We start from the raw sequence: 23,777 nt of genomic DNA on the forward strand, positions 1-23,777 counted from the left end.
CCAGTCTTGGGGGTAATCAGAGCTTTTTTCACAGATATATCAACGTGGGCCCTGTATGTGTGTGTTGATCAGGAAATAGACAATCGATTTTTTTCAGCCCGCTTCTCTAGCGTGCATAAGTACACATATACATATACACATGTATTCCAGTAAAGGGCAATTCCTGTGGAATATTTTATTTTCTGGAAATTTCCAAAAACGAGCGTTTTTCAAAATGGTATAAAACGGAAATGTACAGATGAAAAAAACAATCCGTTTCGACAATGTTGACTGCAAGCAAGTCATTGATAAGCGACAGGCGTATTAGACACATAGCCATAATTTAAGATATAGTTTATGTGTTCGCAAATGTGCTCGCCCTCTCATTGAATAGAGCGCTGGCACTCAAGTGCTAAATCGGGCGCCCCGTGCTGGCACTGAAAGTGTTAACGTTAGTTGGGCCAGAGAAACAAATATACTAATTAAAATGGTTGGACCCGCAAGATTTGTATTTTGTAGGTCTGCATTTTAAACGTAAGGAGTAAAAAGTATGTTCTTTTTCCTCTGAACTCTAATTGAGTAAAAGTACACAAGTATACAAACCTAATAATACTTGAGTAAAGTACAAATCCCCAAAAACAGTACTATTGTAACAAAGTACAATTACTCAAGTACTTTACACCCATGGGGTATGTGTTTTACTGATTTTTTCTGATGTCTGGCTTTTGGACTGAGGGGTATGTGTTCACAAATACTGACTGCCGTCCTGGGGCACAGGGAGAGCATCATGTGACTTCCTAATATGTAAGGGATAATGTACGAGGTCATTGTCGCAAAATAATTGACCGACACAGAGTTTAGAACATCGAGGCGCCTCGCAGAGGTGTTTTAAACGTCAGTGAAAGTCAATTATTTTGCAACAATGACAGAGTATAGCTATACATTATCCCGCTTATTATATGGCTAACTTACTAACAATATACCTAATTCCTTTTACACCATCGACAAGACGAGATCAAATGCAGACGCAGTTGTTCTGTGGCTCCGTCCGCTGTCAGCCCAAATAAAGTTATTATTATCACCGGCAGGTGTGTGGACTGATTGCACTGCTGCAGTGTGTGTCAGTGGGCTTGATTGCGAACAGCTGCGAAAAACAATAATCACCGGTGGTTATCGAAAAATAATTCACCGCTGTCAGGGGCTATTGACCAATCACAATCAAGCATTTCGGCGAATGTTAAAACGCCATGTAATAAAGTATGAATAATTAGTTTGGGGGGGGGGGGGGGGAGTAATACTTTTTTATTCTGCAACTTTCTAGAAGTTCTGTGGATGTATTATTTAAAAAAGAAAGAAAAAAAGATGACTTGTTATGTTATCTATAGCGCTAAACCTAAACAGAGAAACAACACATAGATGACATAAATAACTAAACTATCAGGGGAGAGAGAAAGAGAGAGACAGAACGAGAACAGCGAGAGAGAGAGAGAACAGATATAGAGAGAAGAGAACAGGGAGAGAGACAGAGAGATAGAGAGAACAGAAAGAGGACATTTACTTTTAGAGTACAGTACAAAAGCACAAGAAAGACATGTTTTTTCCTATTCTTTTATTTCTGTATTCATTAAAGCCCAGAGTAAGATTTTATTACCCTATGTAATAATAATAAAATTAAAAAGACAATACAGTAACATTATGAAAGACACGTGCAAAGTGTCCCTACTCACAAAAGTATCCCCCCTCCCCCATGCTGCTATGATGCCCCAATTTATATAAAGGAATATCTTATCTTATCTGGCAAGAAGAAACAGTATCATGGCACATCTCCTTTTCTCTGTGACCGTTAGAAACCATAACGTCACGTTCTCCTGAGATATATAAAGTAAACAATAACGCCAGCAGGAAAAGGAGAACTTGTACAGGGTGATGAAAAGGTTGCTGACATTAATACTGGCTGTTTTTGTATATAAGAAATTGTATATAAGAATTTGTTCTTACTTGCTTGCCTGGGTAAATAAAGGTTAAGAAAAATAAAGAAAATAATACATATCATAGAATACACAGCATAACATACCATAGAGGCCCACATACACCTCACCCTAGCACACAGTAGAAGAGTAGAATAGTAATAGATCATCTTAGAGAAGGCAGTAAAGTCCACCCATCCCTTTTTAGGATGAACTAGTTCACAGAGTTTTTTTTATTTTATTAGTCAACATTTCTAGCTGTTAAAGGGCCATTTCACCAAAAGAAACAACGCCGATTTATTTTGCACATAATCTTGCACACGTGCCAAAACTCTAAAGGCTTTTTTACACACATTGATTTAGTTTGACAGTTATTGAGAGTTATGTCATCAGGGACATTTAATCCTTGTGTTGTGTTAATTACAGCTCCATGCAAGGCAATATCTTGTCTTATAGGGACTTTTACTTTATCATTTCATTGAGCAGTAATTAATGCAAGGATTCAATGTCCCAGATGACATCATCGGTGGCCACATTCGAACACATTTTTGATTTGATTATTTGACCATTTTTCTCCCATCCCAATTTCGTATCGTCCAATTCTACCCTCCCCTGTCTCGAACGCTGCTAGGCCATGCCTCCCACAGGCCGGCTGCAATGTGGACAAAGCCTTACATCACGTGTCCCCTCCGGTACTCGAGGAGGCAGCCTGTCACATATTTTCACCTGCACAGCGCAATCTCTCAGCGGCGAGGGTCTGCGTGGGAGGGACACGCCGCCCCCGTCGCTTCCTGATTCTACTGCGCAGGCGCACCAACCGACCTGTAGGAGTCGCTGTCCACAACGTCCGATCCCCACCCACCGGCTTTCCCACCCTCTAACACTGCCAATTGCGTTAGTATGAACGACCAGCCAAGCTGGTAGCAACGCCGAGAGCTGGGCTCGAACCCAGCGTCTCCTGCATTAGTGGCGAGCGCCTTGCCCACTGCGCCACTTAGCCTCCCCCTACATTCGAACAAATGTAATCTCAATAACCGTCAAACTAAATGGACAATGTGCTGGTTAGAGCCTTTGGATGTGTGTGAGATTATGTGCAAAATAAATCGGCGTTGTTTTTTTGGTGAAGTGCCCCTTTAACCATTCATTCGTAATACCGTAACACTCTCAAAATACTACAGACATGCCTATATGAGTTACATTATTAACATAATTTCTGTGTTAAAGTCTTTCTAAGGCAAAAGGACACTTGATGCAACGCCGTTATCCTGTCTTGTAACATCACCAGTTTCCAATCCATCTTCGCTCCCATCTGGTTGGTCACGGTGAGATCATGTGTACATTGAGATGTACATCCACTGCAAATAGAGAGAAACAGAGAACACGATTAGTGCACTGCAGCGTAACACAGTCCACTGGAAGCAACTGAGTCTCATGGCTTTTTTCTCAGGCAAGAACAAATTCTAAGAGTGGTCGAGAGCACTCTTACCGAAATAAGAAAGTCTTACCCCCCCCCCCCCCAAAAAAGAAGGGAAAAAAAGCCTACCATTGGTCAATTGCTCCCAAATACGACTTTAAAATCCCAGAACTTGTCAAAAATAATAATAATAATAATTATTATAACTTATTGCGTGTGTTATGCTTCTGAAATGGATTATATATTGCTGTTAGAACAGTTAGATGATCTGGCCGCCCAGGCCGTACGCATAGGCCCAGCCCCCCCCCCCCCCCCCTACCCAACCCCCCCCACCTCCAATGTACAGCCCCACCCCCCCTACCCAACCTCCCCCAATGCACAGTTTCTATGTCAAATGTATATACACTCTTTTTCTGGATTTTTTTAGTATCACAAACAGTACTGTATTTGAAAATCTGGTATGTCATAAATGTATAGATGTAGCAGTACTGTCTATCTGTATGTCGTGTGTCATATGATGAATTGAAAATGGAGGACCCTGATGGAAACAAGACGAAAGTCTTTCTCTGGTCTGCATCCCCTTAACAATTGTGTGTATTGAGCTGTACTGTATTGTACCCGTTCTGCAATCTGTTAATAAACTTTTCAATCAATCAATTCAATCAATCAATCAATAGAACGCATATCTTCTAGATCTATTTGCAGAGCCAGAGGAGTGGCTGCTTGACCGTTTCAGATTGAGATGATTGATTGATTGATTGAAAACTTTATTAACAGATTGCAGAATGGGTACAATACAGTACAGCTCAATACACACAATTGTTAAGGGGATGCAGACCAGAGAAAGACTTTCGTCTTGTTTACATCAGGGTCCCCCATTTTCAATTCATCAGGATGTATATGCAATACTCTGGAGCATCAACTCAGACACAACACATGCCGCAGTCGTTCAGTATTGACAAAGCCTACATTGCTGGAACGATTCATTTCACACATATACAATACGTATAAGTATAAGTCTTCGCAGAGAATATTCCATTATCGAAAAAACGCTGATCAGAATTGACACCAGTCTGCCCCACTTCTGAGTAACAGCAAAGTTAGGTCTTACCTGGAGCACTTTTGTGTTCAGTGTCCCCCTGTACGCTCTATCATGTCTCTGGAAAGTAATCCACTCGCAATCTGACATTGGTCGCACACACACACATGCACTGAGTCGTGAGTTGCGAGACGCGAGACCGTGTGTGTGTGTGCAAGTGCAACTAATGTCAGATTGTGAGTGGATTACTTTCCAGAGACATGATAGAGTGTATAGGGGGACACTGAACACAAAACTGCTCCAGGTAAGACCTAACTTTGCTGTTACTCCCGGAGGCGCAGAGAAGTGGGGCAGACTGGTGTCAATTCTGATCAGCGTTTTTTCAATGGAATTTCAATGGAATATTCTCCGCGATGCAACGAAACGCACGTCTGGCATACCTCTGGCAACACCGCAAATCAAAGGCAATTGATCCCGCCCCGATATATTTGATTCCCTGTTTATGTAATATAATTTGTGGAACCAAATAAAGTATTCAAATGTGTGTGTGTGTGTGTGTGTGTGTGTGCGCTCGGACGTGCGCTAAGGCTGCCTCGCTAAGCCGTTTATTTATTTATTTATTTATTTATTTATTTATTTATTTATTTATTTATTTATTTATTTATTTATTTATTTATTTATTTATTTATTTATTTATTTATGTATTTATTTATTTATTTATTTATTTATTTATTTATTTATTTATTTATTTATTTATTTATTTATTTATTTATTTATTTATTTATTTATTTATTTATTTATTTATTTATTTATTTATTTATTTATTTATTTATTTATTTATTTATTTATTTATTTATTTATTTATTTATTTGTATTTATTTCTGGAGCATTAAATGCATTTATCCTCTCTGGTTAGATGGTGTATTGTACTTGTGCTGTATAATAACAATACATTTTAATCTGATCTCATTTTGAGATCAGTCGTAACTCGCAAACCGCTTCCTGTTGAATGGATCAGCATGCAATACCAGAAACTCTCAAGCTGTTTTGCATACACCTCACCTGCCTTATAAGGAGCATGCGGGGCGTGACTCTATGCAAATGAAGTGAGCGCAAACGCGCATTTGAGTTTAAGAATGAGTGGGATGCATGATGCAACCGACCTGGGTAAGAACAGATTTGGACGTTAAGAACGGCTTGATGACTCTATGCAACACTAACACATCCATTCTACACTCATTGCACAAACATCCACATGCATACACACTCACTTTAAACAACTCACCTTTAACATTCACTTTTAACACTTTTTAACACTGGGGCGGCTAGGTGGTGTAGTGGGAAAGGCACTCGCCACCAATGTGGAGACGCTGGGTTCACGTGTTCGAATCCAGCTCTCCACATTGTTTTCAGTTTAACTGGTCGTCCGCAGTAATACACATTGGCCGTATTACGGGGAGGGAAACTGAAGGGTGGGGATCGGGCGTTGTGGACAGCGACTCCTACAGGTCGGTTGGTGCGCCTGCGCAGTAGAATCAGGAAGTGTCGGGGGCAGCATGAGCCTCCCACGCGTTACTCCTCGCCACTGAGAGATCGAGCTGCGCAGGTGAAAAGATGCGACTGCTGTTACCTCAAGTACCGGAGGGGACTTGTGCTATGTATGACTTAGTCCACATTGCAGCCGGCTTGTGAGAGGCAAGAAACAGCGTTCGAGACAGGGGAGGGTTGAATTGGACGATACGAAATTGGGATGGGAGGAAAATATAGAAAATGGGAGAAAAAGTGGATCAAAAAAAAAAAAATTTTTTTTAACACTACACCATAATTTTTTGCATTTTGTACTTTAGTTTTGTATATTTTGTACAGTGTTTGGTCCTTATTCTTTTAACTTTTCTTTACTGTATGAAGCACAATCTCTGGAGGCTCATACAGAGCCAAGCATTCCACTGTAATGCACATGTACCTTATTATGTGACAAATAAAACAAAACTTGAACTTGAACATTAAATAAGTTGTATTACCTCGGTCTCACGGAGATTCATGGCCGTTCCGTCAGACAGCTGCTTGAAGATCTCTGTAACAAAGACAAGGTTATGTACATGCATACAAGTAAATAAAATACAAAATTACAGTAGCAATAGTATACAAGGACAACAATAAATAAGGGAGAGAGAAGGAAAGGGAGAGATAAGTGACAAGGCCTCAGGTTAGTCTCTCTGTGGTATGTCTCAGGTGAAGCCAAAAGCTTCTCTCTCTTCGTTTAACATTAAATTCTGTCGCGCTTTAGTCACGCTACAGCACGGTTATTGGTGTACAGGACTAGACGTCTTTTCTATGACGATAGGACACCAGAGGCATTTTTGTATTTGGAGCTGTTTAGTGGGGTTTCCAGGTTGTAATCGCGCAATTACAAGTAGAAAGAATGAACGGTAAATGATAAGGATGCAGCAATAGTAGTTTTATTCAATAGTATCTAGGGTTTCACGATACACCGATACTTGAAAAAAAAAAACGGTCCAACACTCTACTTATTAGTATCAATACTTGCCAAAGCCTGATGCCGTATTTTCTATGAGTTGAGTGTATGCAGGACGGGAGCATTGTCTGTGTGTGTGTGTGTGTGTGTGTGTGTGTGTCTGTGTGTGTGAGTGAGAGCGCACGCTTTGTCTAGTGGGCGTGTCAACGGTGTCAGCTGAACACACACCCAAGCATTTTCCACATTTTCCGCCTAAAGCCAGGAATGCAGCGCTTCACTTGCTTTTTTTACTACCTGTACCCCCCCCCCCCTCCCCCACGCTGCTATGATGCCTGAATTTCCCCAAGGGGATCAATAAAGGAATATCTTATCTTATCTTATCTTCACTCCATTAGTGACTAAAATAGATGTGTGTGTGAGAAACTATATTTTGGCCGTGGTATTGTATTAGAACCGGTATCGTGATACTGGTAACGGTATCTAAGTCAAATGTTTTGGTATTGTGTGACAACACTAATAGTATCTATGTTGATTCTATATCATAGCTATATTATATTATTATATTATGGCTACTCTTTTCTCTGAGAAAACAAAAAGCTCCTCTCTTTGTTTAACGTTAAATTCTGTCACGCTACAGCACGGTTGGTTGGTGTACAGGACTTGACCTATGACCTTGTTGCTATGACGATAGGAGGACACCAGCGTGAATACCGATATGACACTGCTGTAGCTCTACACGTGTTGTCGGCTGATTAAATCTCATGCTAGCGACAACAGGAATGTTTATATTTGGAGCCGTTTAGTGGGGTTTCCAGGTTGCAATGGCGATCACAAGTATGAAAGAATGAACGGTAAATGATAAGGATGCAGCAATAGTAGTTTTATTCAATAGTATCTAGGGTTTCACGATACTCCCTCCACAGTTCTACACCTCCCTCCACCTCCCTCCACAGTTCTACACCTCCCTCCACAGTTCTACACCTCCCTCCACAGTTCTACACCTCCCTCCACAGTTCTACACCTCCCTCCACAGTTCTACACCTCCCTCCACAGTTCTACACCTCCCTCCACAGTTCTACACCTCCCTCCACAGTTCTACACCTCCCTCCACAGTTCTACACCTCCCTCCACCTCCCTCCACCTCCCTCCACAGTTCTACACCTCCCTCCACAGTTCTACACCTCCCTCCACAGTTCTACACCTCCATCCACAGTTCTACACCTCCCTCCACAGTTCTACACCTCCCTCCACCTCCCTCCACAGTTCTACACCTCCCTCCACAGTTCTACACCTCCCTCCACAGTTCTACACCTCCCTCCACAGTTCTGCACCTCCCTCCACCTCCCTTCACAGTTCTACACCTCCCTCCACAGTTCTACACCTCCCTCCACCTCCCTCCACAGTTCTACACCTCCCTCCACCTCCCCCCACAGTTCTCCACCTCCCCCCACAGTTCTACACCTCCCTCCACAGTTCTACACCTCCCTCCACAGTTCTACACCTCCCTCCACAGTTCTACACCTCCCTCCACCTCCCCCCACAGTTCTACACCTCCCTCCACAGTTCTACACCTCCCTCCACCTCCCCCCACAGTTCTACACCTCCCTCCACAGTTCTACACCTCCCTCCACCTCCCTCCACAGTTCTACACCTCCCTCCACCTCCCTCCACAGTTCTACACCTCCCTCCACAGTTCTACACCTCCCTCCACAGTTCTACACCTCCCTCCACCTCCCTCCACAGTTCTACACCTCCCTCCACCTCCCTCCACAGTTCTACACCTCCCTCCACCTCCCTCCACAGTTCTACACCTCCCTCCACAGTTCTACACCTCCCTCCACCTCCCTCCACAGTTCTACACCTCCCTCCACCTCCCTCCACCTCCCCCCACGGTTCTACACCTCCCTCCACCACTCAGCACCTCCCTGAGAAGCCACAGTTCTACACCTCCCTCCACCGCTCAGCACCTCCCTGAGGAGCCACAGTTCTACACCTCCCTCCACGGTTCTGCACCTCCCTCCACCGCTCATCTTCCCCCTGAGGAGCCACAGTTCTACACCTCCCTCCACCTCCCTCCACCTCCCTCCACAGTTCTACACCTCCCTCCACCTCCCTCCACAGTTCTACACCTCCCTCCACAGTTCTACACCTCCCTCCACAGTTCTACACCTCCCTCCACCTCCCTTCACAGTTCTACACCTCCCTACACCTCCCTCCACCTCCCTCCACGGTTCTACACCTCCCTCCACAGTTCTACACCTCCCTCCACAGTTCTACACCTCCCTCCACCTCCCTCCACAGTTCTACACCTCCCTCCACAGTTCTACACCTCCCTCCACAGTTCTACACCTCCCTCCACCTCCCTCCACAGTTCTACACCTCCCTCCACCTCCCTCCACCTCCCTCCACCTCCCTCCACCTCCCTCCACAGTTCTACACCTCCCTCCACCTCCCTCCACGGTTCTACACCTCCCTCCACCTCCCTCCACCTCCCTCCACCTCCCTCCACCTCCCTCCACGGTTCTACACCTCCCTCCACGGTTCTGCGCCTCCCTACACCTCCCTCCACCTCCCTCCACCTCCCCCCACGGTTCTACACCTCCCTCCACAGTTCTACACCTCCCTCCACCTCCCTCCACCTCCCCCCACGGTTCTACACCTCCCTCCACGGTTCTACACCTCCCTCCACCTCCCTCCACAGTTCTACACCTCCCTCCACCTCCCTCCACCTCCCCCCACGGTTCTACACCTCCCTCCACCACTCAGCACCTCCCTGAGAAGCCACAGTTCTACACCTCCCTCCACCGCTCAGCACCTCCCTGAGGAGCCACAGTTCTACACCTCCCTCCACCTCCCCCCACAGTTCTACACCTCCCTCCACGGTTCTGCGCCTCCCCGTCGCCCGGTGTGACGTACTGTTCATGCAGTCCAGACGGAGCACCAGGCTGATGAAGCTCTCCAGCGTCACGTCCCCGGAGGAGGTGGAGTAACGCAGGGCCATCAGGTTCAGCATGTCGTCCGTCACCCGCATCCCTGGGGGAGCAATGAAATGAATGAATGAAAACTTTATTTAACAGATTGTACAGAATGGGTACAATATACGGTACGGCTCAATACACACAATTGTTAATGGGATGCAGACCAGAGAAACACTTTCGTCTTGTTTACATCAGGGTCCCCCATTTTCAATTCAACTATGAATGAACACAACACTCTAACTGACCATCTTTAGATAATAAAGTATTCAACCTCTACTGTCTTTAACTATGAATGAACACAACACTCTAACTTACCATCTTTAGATAATAAAGTACTCAACCTCTACTGTCTTTAACTATGAATGAACACAACACTCTAACTTACCATCTTTAGATAATAAAGTACTCAACCTCTACCGTCTTTAACTATGAATGAACACAACACTCTAACTCACCATCTCTAGATAATAAAGTACTCAACCTCTACCGTCTTTAACTGTGAATGAACACAACACTCGAACTTACCATCTTTAGATAATAAAGTACTCAACCTCTACTGTCTTTAACTATGAATGAACACAACACTCTAACTCACCATCTCTAGATAATAAAGTACTCAACCTCTACCGTCTTTAACTGTGAATGAACACAACACTCTAACTTACCATCTTTAGATAATAAAGTACTCAACCTCTACTGTCTTTAACTATGAATGAACACAACACTCTAACTCACCATCTTTAGATAATAAAGTACTCAACCTCTACTGTCTTTAACTATGAATGAACACAACACTCTAACTCACCATCTTTAGATAATAAAGTACTCAACCTCTACTGTCTTTAACTATGAATGAACACAACACTCTAACTTACCATCTTTAGATAATAAAGTACTCAACCTCTACTGTCTTTCTGTGAATGAACACAACACTCTAACTCACCATCTTTAGATAATAAAGTACTCAACCTCTACTGTCTTTAACTATGAATGAACACAACACACTAACTTACCATCTTTAGATAATAAAGTACTCAACCTATACTGTCTTTAACTATGAATGAACACAACACACTAACTTACCATCTTTAGATAATAAAGTACTGAACCTCTATGTCTTTAACTATGAATGAACACAATGCTCTAACTTACCATCTTTAGATAATAAAGTACTCAACCTCTATGTCTTTAACTATGAATGAACACAATGCTCTAACTAACCATCTTTAGATAATAAAGTACTCAACCTCTACTGTCTTTAACTATGAATGAACACAACACTCTAACTTACCATCTTTAGATAATAAAGTACTCAACCTCTACTGTCTTTAACTATGAATGAACACAACACTCTAACTTACCATCTCTAGATAATAAAGTACTCAACCTCTACTGTCTTTAACTATGAATGAACACAACACTCTAACTTACCATCTCTAGATAATAAAGTACTCAAACTCTACTGTCTTTAACTGTGAATGAACACAACACTCTAACTTACCATCTTTAGATAATAAAGTACTCAACCTATACTGTCTTTAACTATGAATGAACACAACACTCTAACTTACCATCTTTAGATAATAAAGTACTCAACCTCTACTGTCTTTAACTATGAATGAACACAACACACTAACTTACCATCTTTAGATAATAAAGTACTCAACCTCTACTGTCTTTAACTATGAATGAACACAACACTCTAACTTACCATCTTTAGATAATAAAGTCCTCAACCTCTACTGTCTTTAACTATGAATGAACACAACACTCTAACTCACCATCTTTAGATAATAAAGTACTCAACCTCTACTGTCTTTAACTATGAATGAACACAACACTCTAACTTACCATCTCTAGATAATAAAGTACTCAACCTCTACTGTCTTTAACTGTGAATGAACACAACACTCTAACTCACCATCTTTAGATAATAAAGTACTCAACATCTACTGTCTTTAACTGTGAATGAACACAACACTCTAACTTACCATCTTTAGATAATAAAGTACTCAACCTCTACTGTCTTTAACTATGAATGAACACAACACTCTAACTTACCATCTTTAGATAATAAAGTACTCAACCTCTACTGTCTTTAACTATGAATGAACACAACACTAACTCACCATCTCTAGATAATAAAGTACTCAACCTCTACTGTCTTTAACTGTGAATAAACACAACACTCTAACTTACCATCTTTAGATAATAAAGTACTCAACCTCTACTGTCTTTAACTATGAATGAACACAACACTAACTTACCATCTTTAGATAATAAAGTACTCAACCTCTACAGTCTTTAACTATGAATAAACACAACATTCTAACTCACCATCTTTAGATAATAAAGTACTCAACATCTACTGTCTTTAACTATGAATGAACACAACATTCTAACTCACCATCTTTAGATAATAAAGTACTCAACCTCTACTGTCTTTAACTGTGAGTGAACACAACACTCTAACTTACCATCTTTAGATAATAAAGTACTCAACATCTACTGTCTTTAACTATGAATGAACACAACATTCTAACTCACCATCTTCAGATAATAAAGTACTCAACCTCTACTGTCTTTAACTATGAATGAACACAACATTCTAACTCACCATCTTCAGATAATAAAGTACTCAACCTCTACTGTCTTTAACTGTGAATAAACACAACACTCTAACTTACCATCTTTAGATAATAAAGTACTCAACCTCTACTGTCTTTAACTATGAATGAACACAACACTCTAACTCACCATCTTTAGATAATAAAGTACTCAACCTCTACTGTCTTTAACTGTGAATGAACACAACACTCTAACTCACCATCTTTAGATAATAAAGTACTCAACCTCTACTGTCTTTAACTATGAATGAACACAACACTCTAACTGACCATCTTTAGATAATAAAGTACTCAACCTCTACTGTCTTTAACTGTGAATGAACACAACACTCTAACTCACCATCTTTAGATAATAAAGTACTCAACCTCTACTGTCTTTAACTGTGAGTGAACACAACACTCTAACTTACCATCTTTAGATAATAAAGTACTCAACCTCTACTGTCTTTAACTGTGAATGAACACAACACTCTAACTCACCATCTTTAGATAATAAAGTACTCAACCTCTACTGTCTTTAACTATGAATGAACACAACACTCTAACTTACCATCTTTAGATAATAAAGTACTCAACCTCTACTGTCTTTAACTATGAATGAACACAACACTCTAACTTACCATCTTTAGATAATAAAGTACTCAACCTCTACCGTCTTTAACTATGAATGAACACAACACTCTAACTTACCATCTCTAGATAATAAAGTACTCAACCTCTACCGTCTTTAACTATGAATGAACACAACACTCTAACTTACCATCTTTAGATAATAAAGTACTCAACCTCTACTGTCTTTAACTATGAATGAACACAACACTCTAACTTACCATCTTTAGATAATAAAGTACTCAACCTCTACTGTCTTTAACTATGAATGAACACAACACTCGAACTTACCATCTTTAGATAATAAAGTACTCAAACCTCTACTGTCTTTAACTATGAATGAACACAACACTCTAACTTACCATCTTTAGATAATAAAGTACTCAACCTCTACTGTCTTTAACTATGAATGAACACAACACTCTAACTCACCATCTTTAGATAATAAAGTACTCAACCTCTACTGTCTTTAACTATGAATGAACACAACACTCTAACTCACCATCTTTAGATAATAAAGTACTCAACCTCTACTGTCTTTAACTATGAGTGAACACAACACTCTAACTCACCATCTTTAGATAATAAAGTACTCAACCTCTACTGTCTTTAACTATGAATGAACACAACACTCTAACTCACCATCTTTAGATAATAAAGTACTCAACCTCTACTGTCTCTATGAATGAACACAACACTCTAACTTACCATCTTTAGATAATAAAGTACTCAACCTCTACTGTCTTTAACTGTGAATGAACACAACACTCTAACTTACCATCTTTAGATAATAAAGTACTCAACCTCTACTGTATTTAACTATGAGTGAACACAACACTCTAACTTACCATCTTTAGATAATAAAGTACTCAACCTCTACTGTCTTTCTGTGAATGAACACAACACTCTAACTTACCATCTTTAGATAATAAAGTACTCAACCTATACTGTCTTTAACTATGAATGAACACAACACACTAACTTACCATCTTTAGATAATAAAGTACTGAACCTCTATGTCTTTAACTATGAATGAACACAATGCTCTAACTTACCATCTTTAGATAATAAAGTACTCAACCTCTATGTCTTTAACTATGAATGAACACAATGCTCTAACTAACCATCTTTAGATAATAAAGTACTCAACCTCTACTGTCTTTAACTATGAATGAACACAACACTCTAACTTACCATCTTTAGATAATAAAGTACTCAACCTCTACTGTCTTTAACTATGAATGAACACAACACTCTAATTCACCATCTGTAGATAATAAAGTACTCAACTTCTACTGTCTTTAACTATGAATGAACACAACACTCTAACTTACCATCTTTAGATAATAAAGTACTCAACCTCTACTGTCTTTAACTATGAATGAACACAACACTCTAACTTACCATCTCTAGATAATAAAGTACTCAACCTCTACTGTCTTTAACTATGAATGAACACAACACTCTAACTTACCATCTCTAGATAATAAAGTACTCAAACTCTACTGTCTTTAACTGTGAATGAACACAACACTCTAACTTACCATCTTTAGATAATAAAGTACTCAACCTATACTGTCTTTAACTATGAATGAACACAACACTCTAACTTACCATCTTTAGATAATAAAGTACTCAACCTCTACTGTCTTTAACTATGAATGAACACAACACACTAACTTACCATCTTTAGATAATAAAGTACTCAACCTCTACTGTCTTTAACTATGAATGAACACAACACTCTAACTTACCATCTTTAGATAATAAAGTACTCAACCTCTACTGTCTTTAACTATGAATGAACACAACACTCTAACTCACCATCTTTAGATAATAAAGTACTCAACCTCTACTGTCTTTAACTATGAATGAACACAACACTCTAACTTACCATCTCTAGATAATAAAGTACTCAACCTCTACTGTCTTTAACTGTGAATGAACACAACACTCTAACTCACCATCTTTAGATAATAAAGTACTCAACATCTACTGTCTTTAACTGTGAATGAACACAACACTCTAACTTACCATCTTTAGATAATAAAGTACTCAACCTCTACTGTCTTTAACTATGAATGAACACAACACTCTAACTTACCATCTTTAGATAATAAAGTACTCAACCTCTACTGTCTTTAACTATGAATGAACACAACACTAACTCACCATCTCTAGATAATAAAGTACTCAACCTCTACTGTCTTTAACTGTGAATAAACACAACACTCTAACTTACCATCTTTAGATAATAAAGTACTCAACCTCTACTGTCTTTAACTATGAATGAACACAACACTAACTTACCATCTTTAGATAATAAAGTACTCAACCTCTACAGTCTTTAACTATGAATAAACACAACATTCTAACTCACCATCTTTAGATAATAAAGTACTCAACATCTACTGTCTTTAACTATGAATGAACACAACATTCTAACTCACCATCTTTAGATAATAAAGTACTCAACCTCTACTGTCTTTAACTGTGAGTGAACACAACACTCTAACTTACCATCTTTAGATAATAAAGTACTCAACATCTACTGTCTTTAACTATGAATGAACACAACATTCTAACTCACCATCTTCAGATAATAAAGTACTCAACCTCTACTGTCTTTAACTATGAATGAACACAACATTCTAACTCACCATCTTCAGATAATAAAGTACTCAACCTCTACTGTCTTTAACTGTGAGTGAACACAACACTCTAACTCACCATCTCTAGATAATAAAGTACTCAACCTCTACTGTCTTTAACTGTGAATAAACACAACACTCTAACTTACCATCTTTAGATAATAAAGTACTCAACCTCTACTGTCTTTAACTATGAATGAACACAACACTAACTTACCATCTTTAGATAATAAAGTACTCAACCTCTACTGTCTTTAACTATGAATAAACACAACATTCTAACTCACCATCTTTAGATAATAAAGTACTCAACATCTACTGTCTTTAACTATGAATGAACACAACATTCTAACTCACCATCTTTAGATAATAAAGTACTCAACCTCTACTGTCTTTAACTGTGAGTGAACACAACACTCTAACTTACCATCTTTAGATAATAAAGTACTCAACCTCTACTGTCTTTAACTGTGAGTGAACACAACACTCTAACTCACCATCTTTAGATAATAAAGTACTCAACATCTACTGTCTTTAACTATGAATGAACACAACATTCTAACTCACCATCTTCAGATAATAAAGTACTCAACCTCTACTGTCTTTAACTATGAATGAACACAACATTCTAACTCACCATCTTCAGATAATAAAGTACTCAACCTCTACTGTCTTTAACTGTGAGTGAACACAACACTCTAACTTACCATCTTTAGATAATAAAGTACTCAACATCTACTGTCTTTAACTATGAATGAACACAACATTCTAACTCACCATCTTCAGATAATAAAGTACTCAACCTCTACTGTCTTTAACTATGAATGAACACAACATTCTAACTCACCATCTTCAGATAATAAAGTACTCAACCTCTACTGTCTTTAACTGTGAGTGAACACAACACTCTAACTCACCATCTCTAGATAATAAAGTACTCAACCTCTACTGTCTTTAACTGTGAATAAACACAACACTCTAACTTACCATCTTTAGATAATAAAGTACTCAACCTCTACTGTCTTTAACTATGAATGAACACAACACTAACTTACCATCTTTAGATAATAAAGTACTCAACCTCTACTGTCTTTAACTATGAATAAACACAACATTCTAACTCACCATCTTTAGATAATAAAGTACTCAACCTCTACTGTCTTTAACTATGAATGAACACAACATTCTAACTCACCATCTTCAGATAATAAAGTACTCAACCTCTACTGTCTTTAACTGTGAGTGAACACAACACTCTAACTTACCATCTTTAGATAATAAAGTACTCAACATCTACTGTCTTTAACTATGAATGAACACAACATTCTAACTCACCATCTTCAGATAATAAAGTACTCAACCTCTACTGTCTTTAACTGTGAGTGAACACAACACTCTAACCTACCATCTTTAGATAATAAAGTACTCAACCTCTACTGTCTTTAACTATGAATGAACACAACACTAACTTACCATCTTTAGATAATAAAGTACTCAACCTCTACTGTCTTTAACTATGAATAAACACAACATTCTAACTCACCATCTTTAGATAATAAAGTACTCAACATCTACTGTCTTTAACTATGAATGAACACAACATTCTAACTCACCATCTTTAGATAATAAAGTACTCAACCTCTACTGTCTTTAACTGTGAGTGAACACAACACTCTAACTTACCATCTTTAGATAATAAAGTACTCAACCTCTACTGTCTTTAACTGTGAGTGAACACAACACTCTAACTCACCATCTTTAGATAATAAAGTACTCAACATCTACTGTCTTTAACTATGAATGAACACAACACTCTAACTTACCATCTTTAGATAATAAAGTACTCAACCTCTACTGTCTTTAACTATGAATGAACACAACACTCTAACTCACCATCTTTAGATAATAAAGTACTCAACCTCTACTGTCTTTAACTATGAATGAACACAACACTCTAACTTACCATCTTTAGATAATAAAGTACTCAACCTCTACCGTCTTTAACTATGAATGAACACAACACTCTAACTCACCATCTTTAGATAATAAAGTACTCAACCTCTACCGTCTTTAACTATGAATGAACACAACACTCTAACTCACCATCTCTAGATAATAAAGTACTCAACCTCTACCGTCTTTAACTATGAATGAACACAACACTCTAACTTACCATCTTTAGATAATAAAGTACTCAACCTCTACTGTCTTTAACTATGAATGAACACAACACTCTAACTTACCATCTTTAGATAATAAAGTACTCAACCTCTACTGTCTTTAACTATGAATGAACACAACACTCGAACTTACCATCTTTAGATAATAAAGTACTCAAACCTCTACTGTCTTTAACTATGAATGAACACAACACTCTAACTTACCATCTTTAGATAATAAAGTACTCAACCTCTACTGTCTTTAACTATGAATGAACACAACACTCTAACTCACCATCTTTAGATAATAAAGTACTCAACCTCTACTGTCTTTAACTATGAATGAACACAACACTCTAACTCACCATCTTTAGATAATAAAGTACTCAACCTCTACTGTCTTTAACTATGAGTGAACACAACACTCTAACTCACCATCTTTAGATAATAAAGTACTCAACCTCTACTGTCTTTAACTATGAATGAACACAACACTCTAACTCACCATCTTTAGATAATAAAGTACTCAACCTCTACTGTCTCTATGAATGAACACAACACTCTAACTTACCATCTTTAGATAATAAAGTACTCAACCTCTACTGTCTTTAACTGTGAATGAACACAACACTCTAACTTACCATCTTTAGATAATAAAGTACTCAACCTCTACTGTATTTAACTATGAGTGAACACAACACTCTAACTTACCATCTTTAGATAATAAAGTACTCAACCTCTACTGTCTTTCTGTGAATGAACACAACACTCTAACTTACCATCTTTAGATAATAAAGTACTCAACCTATACTGTCTTTAACTATGAATGAACACAACACACTAACTTACCATCTTTAGATAATAAAGTACTGAACCTCTATGTCTTTAACTATGAATGAACACAATGCTCTAACTTACCATCTTTAGATAATAAAGTACTCAACCTCTATGTCTTTAACTATGAATGAACACAATGCTCTAACTAACCATCTTTAGATAATAAAGTACTCAACCTCTACTGTCTTTAACTATGAATGAACACAACACTCTAACTTACCATCTTTAGATAATAAAGTACTCAACCTCTACTGTCTTTAACTATGAATGAACACAACACTCTAATTCACCATCTGTAGATAATAAAGTACTCAACTTCTACTGTCTTTAACTATGAATGAACACAACACTCTAACTTACCATCTTTAGATAATAAAGTACTCAACCTCTACTGTCTTTAACTATGAATGAACACAACACTCTAACTTACCATCTCTAGATAATAAAGTACTCAACCTCTACTGTCTTTAACTATGAATGAACACAACACTCTAACTTACCATCTCTAGATAATAAAGTACTCAAACTCTACTGTCTTTAACTGTGAATGAACACAACACTCTAACTTACCATCTTTAGATAATAAAGTACTCAACCTATACTGTCTTTAACTATGAATGAACACAACACTCTAACTTACCATCTTTAGATAATAAAGTACTCAACCTCTACTGTCTTTAACTATGAATGAACACAACACACTAACTTACCATCTTTAGATAATAAAGTACTCAACCTCTACTGTCTTTAACTATGAATGAACACAACACTCTAACTTACCATCTTTAGATAATAAAGTACTCAACCTCTACTGTCTTTAACTATGAATGAACACAACACTCTAACTCACCATCTTTAGATAATAAAGTACTCAACCTCTACTGTCTTTAACTATGAATGAACACAACACTCTAACTTACCATCTCTAGATAATAAAGTACTCAACCTCTACTGTCTTTAACTGTGAATGAACACAACACTCTAACTCACCATCTTTAGATAATAAAGTACTCAACATCTACTGTCTTTAACTGTGAATGAACACAACACTCTAACTTACCATCTTTAGATAATAAAGTACTCAACCTCTACTGTCTTTAACTATGAATGAACACAACACTCTAACTTACCATCTTTAGATAATAAAGTACTCAACCTCTACTGTCTTTAACTATGAATGAACACAACACTAACTCACCATCTCTAGATAATAAAGTACTCAACCTCTACTGTCTTTAACTGTGAATAAACACAACACTCTAACTTACCATCTTTAGATAATAAAGTACTCAACCTCTACTGTCTTTAACTATGAATGAACACAACACTAACTTACCATCTTTAGATAATAAAGTACTCAACCTCTACAGTCTTTAACTATGAATAAACACAACATTCTAACTCACCATCTTTAGATAATAAAGTACTCAACATCTACTGTCTTTAACTATGAATGAACACAACATTCTAACTCACCATCTTTAGATAATAAAGTACTCAACCTCTACTGTCTTTAACTGTGAGTGAACACAACACTCTAACTTACCATCTTTAGATAATAAAGTACTCAACATCTACTGTCTTTAACTATGAATGAACACAACATTCTAACTCACCATCTTCAGATAATAAAGTACTCAACCTCTACTGTCTTTAACTATGAATGAACACAACATTCTAACTCACCATCTTCAGATAATAAAGTACTCAACCTCTACTGTCTTTAACTGTGAGTGAACACAACACTCTAACTCACCATCTCTAGATAATAAAGTACTCAACCTCTACTGTCTTTAACTGTGAATAAACACAACACTCTAACTTACCATCTTTAGATAATAAAGTACTCAACCTCTACTGTCTTTAACTATGAATGAACACAACACTCTAACTCACCATCTTTAGATAATAAAGTACTCAACCTCTACTGTCTTTAACTGTGAATGAACACAACACTCTAACTCACCATCTTTAGATAATAAAGTACTCAACCTCTACTGTCTTTAACTATGAATGAACACAACACTCTAACTGACCATCTTTAGATAATAAAGTACTCAACCTCTACTGTCTTTAACTGTGAATGAACACAACACTCTAACTCACCATCTTTAGATAATAAAGTACTCAACCTCTACTGTCTTTAACTGTGAGTGAACACAACACTCTAACTTACCATCTTTAGATAATAAAGTACTCAACCTCTACTGTCTTTAACTGTGAATGAACACAACACTCTAACTCACCATCTTTAGATAATAAAGTACTCAACCTCTACTGTCTTTAACTATGAATGAACACAACACTCTAACTTACCATCTTTAGATAATAAAGTACTCAACCTCTACTGTCTTTAACTATGAATGAACACAACACTCTAACTTACCATCTTTAGATAATAAAGTACTCAACCTCTACCGTCTTTAACTATGAATGAACACAACACTCTAACTTACCATCTCTAGATAATAAAGTACTCAACCTCTACCGTCTTTAACTATGAATGAACACAACACTCTAACTTACCATCTTTAGATAATAAAGTACTCAACCTCTACTGTCTTTAACTATGAATGAACACAACACTCTAACTTACCATCTTTAGATAATAAAGTACTCAACCTCTACTGTCTTTAACTATGAATGAACACAACACTCGAACTTACCATCTTTAGATAATAAAGTACTCAAACCTCTACTGTCTTTAACTATGAATGAACACAACACTCTAACTTACCATCTTTAGATAATAAAGTACTCAACCTCTACTGTCTTTAACTATGAATGAACACAACACTCTAACTCACCATCTTTAGATAATAAAGTACTCAACCTCTACTGTCTTTAACTATGAATGAACACAACACTCTAACTCACCATCTTTAGATAATAAAGTACTCAACCTCTACTGTCTTTAACTATGAGTGAACACAACACTCTAACTCACCATCTTTAGATAATAAAGTACTCAACCTCTACTGTCTTTAACTATGAATGAACACAACACTCTAACTCACCATCTTTAGATAATAAAGTACTCAACCTCTACTGTCTCTATGAATGAACACAACACTCTAACTTACCATCTTTAGATAATAAAGTACTCAACCTCTACTGTCTTTAACTGTGAATGAACACAACACTCTAACTTACCATCTTTAGATAATAAAGTACTCAACCTCTACTGTATTTAACTATGAGTGAACACAACACTCTAACTTACCATCTTTAGATAATAAAGTACTCAACCTCTACTGTCTTTCTGTGAATGAACACAACACTCTAACTTACCATCTTTAGATAATAAAGTACTCAACCTATACTGTCTTTAACTATGAATGAACACAACACACTAACTTACCATCTTTAGATAATAAAGTACTGAACCTCTATGTCTTTAACTATGAATGAACACAATGCTCTAACTTACCATCTTTAGATAATAAAGTACTCAACCTCTATGTCTTTAACTATGAATGAACACAATGCTCTAACTAACCATCTTTAGATAATAAAGTACTCAACCTCTACTGTCTTTAACTATGAATGAACACAACACTCTAACTTACCATCTTTAGATAATAAAGTACTCAACCTCTACTGTCTTTAACTATGAATGAACACAACACTCTAATTCACCATCTGTAGATAATAAAGTACTCAACTTCTACTGTCTTTAACTATGAATGAACACAACACTCTAACTTACCATCTTTAGATAATAAAGTACTCAACCTCTACTGTCTTTAACTATGAATGAACACAACACTCTAACTTACCATCTCTAGATAATAAAGTACTCAACCTCTACTGTCTTTAACTATGAATGAACACAACACTCTAACTTACCATCTCTAGATAATAAAGTACTCAAACTCTACTGTCTTTAACTGTGAATGAACACAACACTCTAACTTACCATCTTTAGATAATAAAGTACTCAACCTATACTGTCTTTAACTATGAATGAACACAACACTCTAACTTACCATCTTTAGATAATAAAGTACTCAACCTCTACTGTCTTTAACTATGAATGAACACAACACACTAACTTACCATCTTTAGATAATAAAGTACTCAACCTCTACTGTCTTTAACTATGAATGAACACAACACTCTAACTTACCATCTTTAGATAATAAAGTACTCAACCTCTACTGTCTTTAACTATGAATGAACACAACACTCTAACTCACCATCTTTAGATAATAAAGTACTCAACCTCTACTGTCTTTAACTATGAATGAACACAACACTCTAACTTACCATCTCTAGATAATAAAGTACTCAACCTCTACTGTCTTTAACTGTGAATGAACACAACACTCTAACTCACCATCTTTAGATAATAAAGTACTCAACATCTACTGTCTTTAACTGTGAATGAACACAACACTCTAACTTACCATCTTTAGATAATAAAGTACTCAACCTCTACTGTCTTTAACTATGAATGAACACAACACTCTAACTTACCATCTTTAGATAATAAAGTACTCAACCTCTACTGTCTTTAACTATGAATGAACACAACACTAACTCACCATCTCTAGATAATAAAGTACTCAACCTCTACTGTCTTTAACTGTGAATAAACACAACACTCTAACTTACCATCTTTAGATAATAAAGTACTCAACCTCTACTGTCTTTAACTATGAATGAACACAACACTAACTTACCATCTTTAGATAATAAAGTACTCAACCTCTACAGTCTTTAACTATGAATAAACACAACATTCTAACTCACCATCTTTAGATAATAAAGTACTCAACATCTACTGTCTTTAACTATGAATGAACACAACATTCTAACTCACCATCTTTAGATAATAAAGTACTCAACCTCTACTGTCTTTAACTGTGAGTGAACACAACACTCTAACTTACCATCTTTAGATAATAAAGTACTCAACATCTACTGTCTTTAACTATGAATGAACACAACATTCTAACTCACCATCTTCAGATAATAAAGTACTCAACCTCTACTGTCTTTAACTATGAATGAACACAACATTCTAACTCACCATCTT

General features: G+C 37.5%; 1 protein-coding gene across 1 annotated transcript in view; it reads right to left on the reverse strand.

The window, feature by feature from the left end:
* Positions 1-1,591: 1,591 nt before the first annotated feature.
* Positions 1,592-23,777, reverse strand: part of LOC311225517 (calpain-1 catalytic subunit-like) — a 64,768-nt gene continuing 42,582 nt past the window's right edge. The window contains exons 19-21 of the mRNA XM_084310833.1: positions 9,792-9,908; positions 6,421-6,473; positions 1,592-3,301 (exon numbers count right to left, since the gene is read on the reverse strand). Of these exons, the coding sequence (XP_084166959.1) occupies positions 3,275-3,301; positions 6,421-6,473; positions 9,792-9,908 (197 nt within the window). The 3' untranslated portion in view covers positions 1,592-3,274. The remainder of the gene's footprint in view (positions 3,302-6,420; positions 6,474-9,791; positions 9,909-23,777) is intronic.

This window comes from Notolepis coatsorum, assembly GCF_963971535.1.
Source record: "Notolepis coatsorum genome assembly, chromosome: 3".
Lineage (NCBI taxonomy): Eukaryota > Metazoa > Chordata > Actinopteri > Aulopiformes > Paralepididae > Notolepis > Notolepis coatsorum.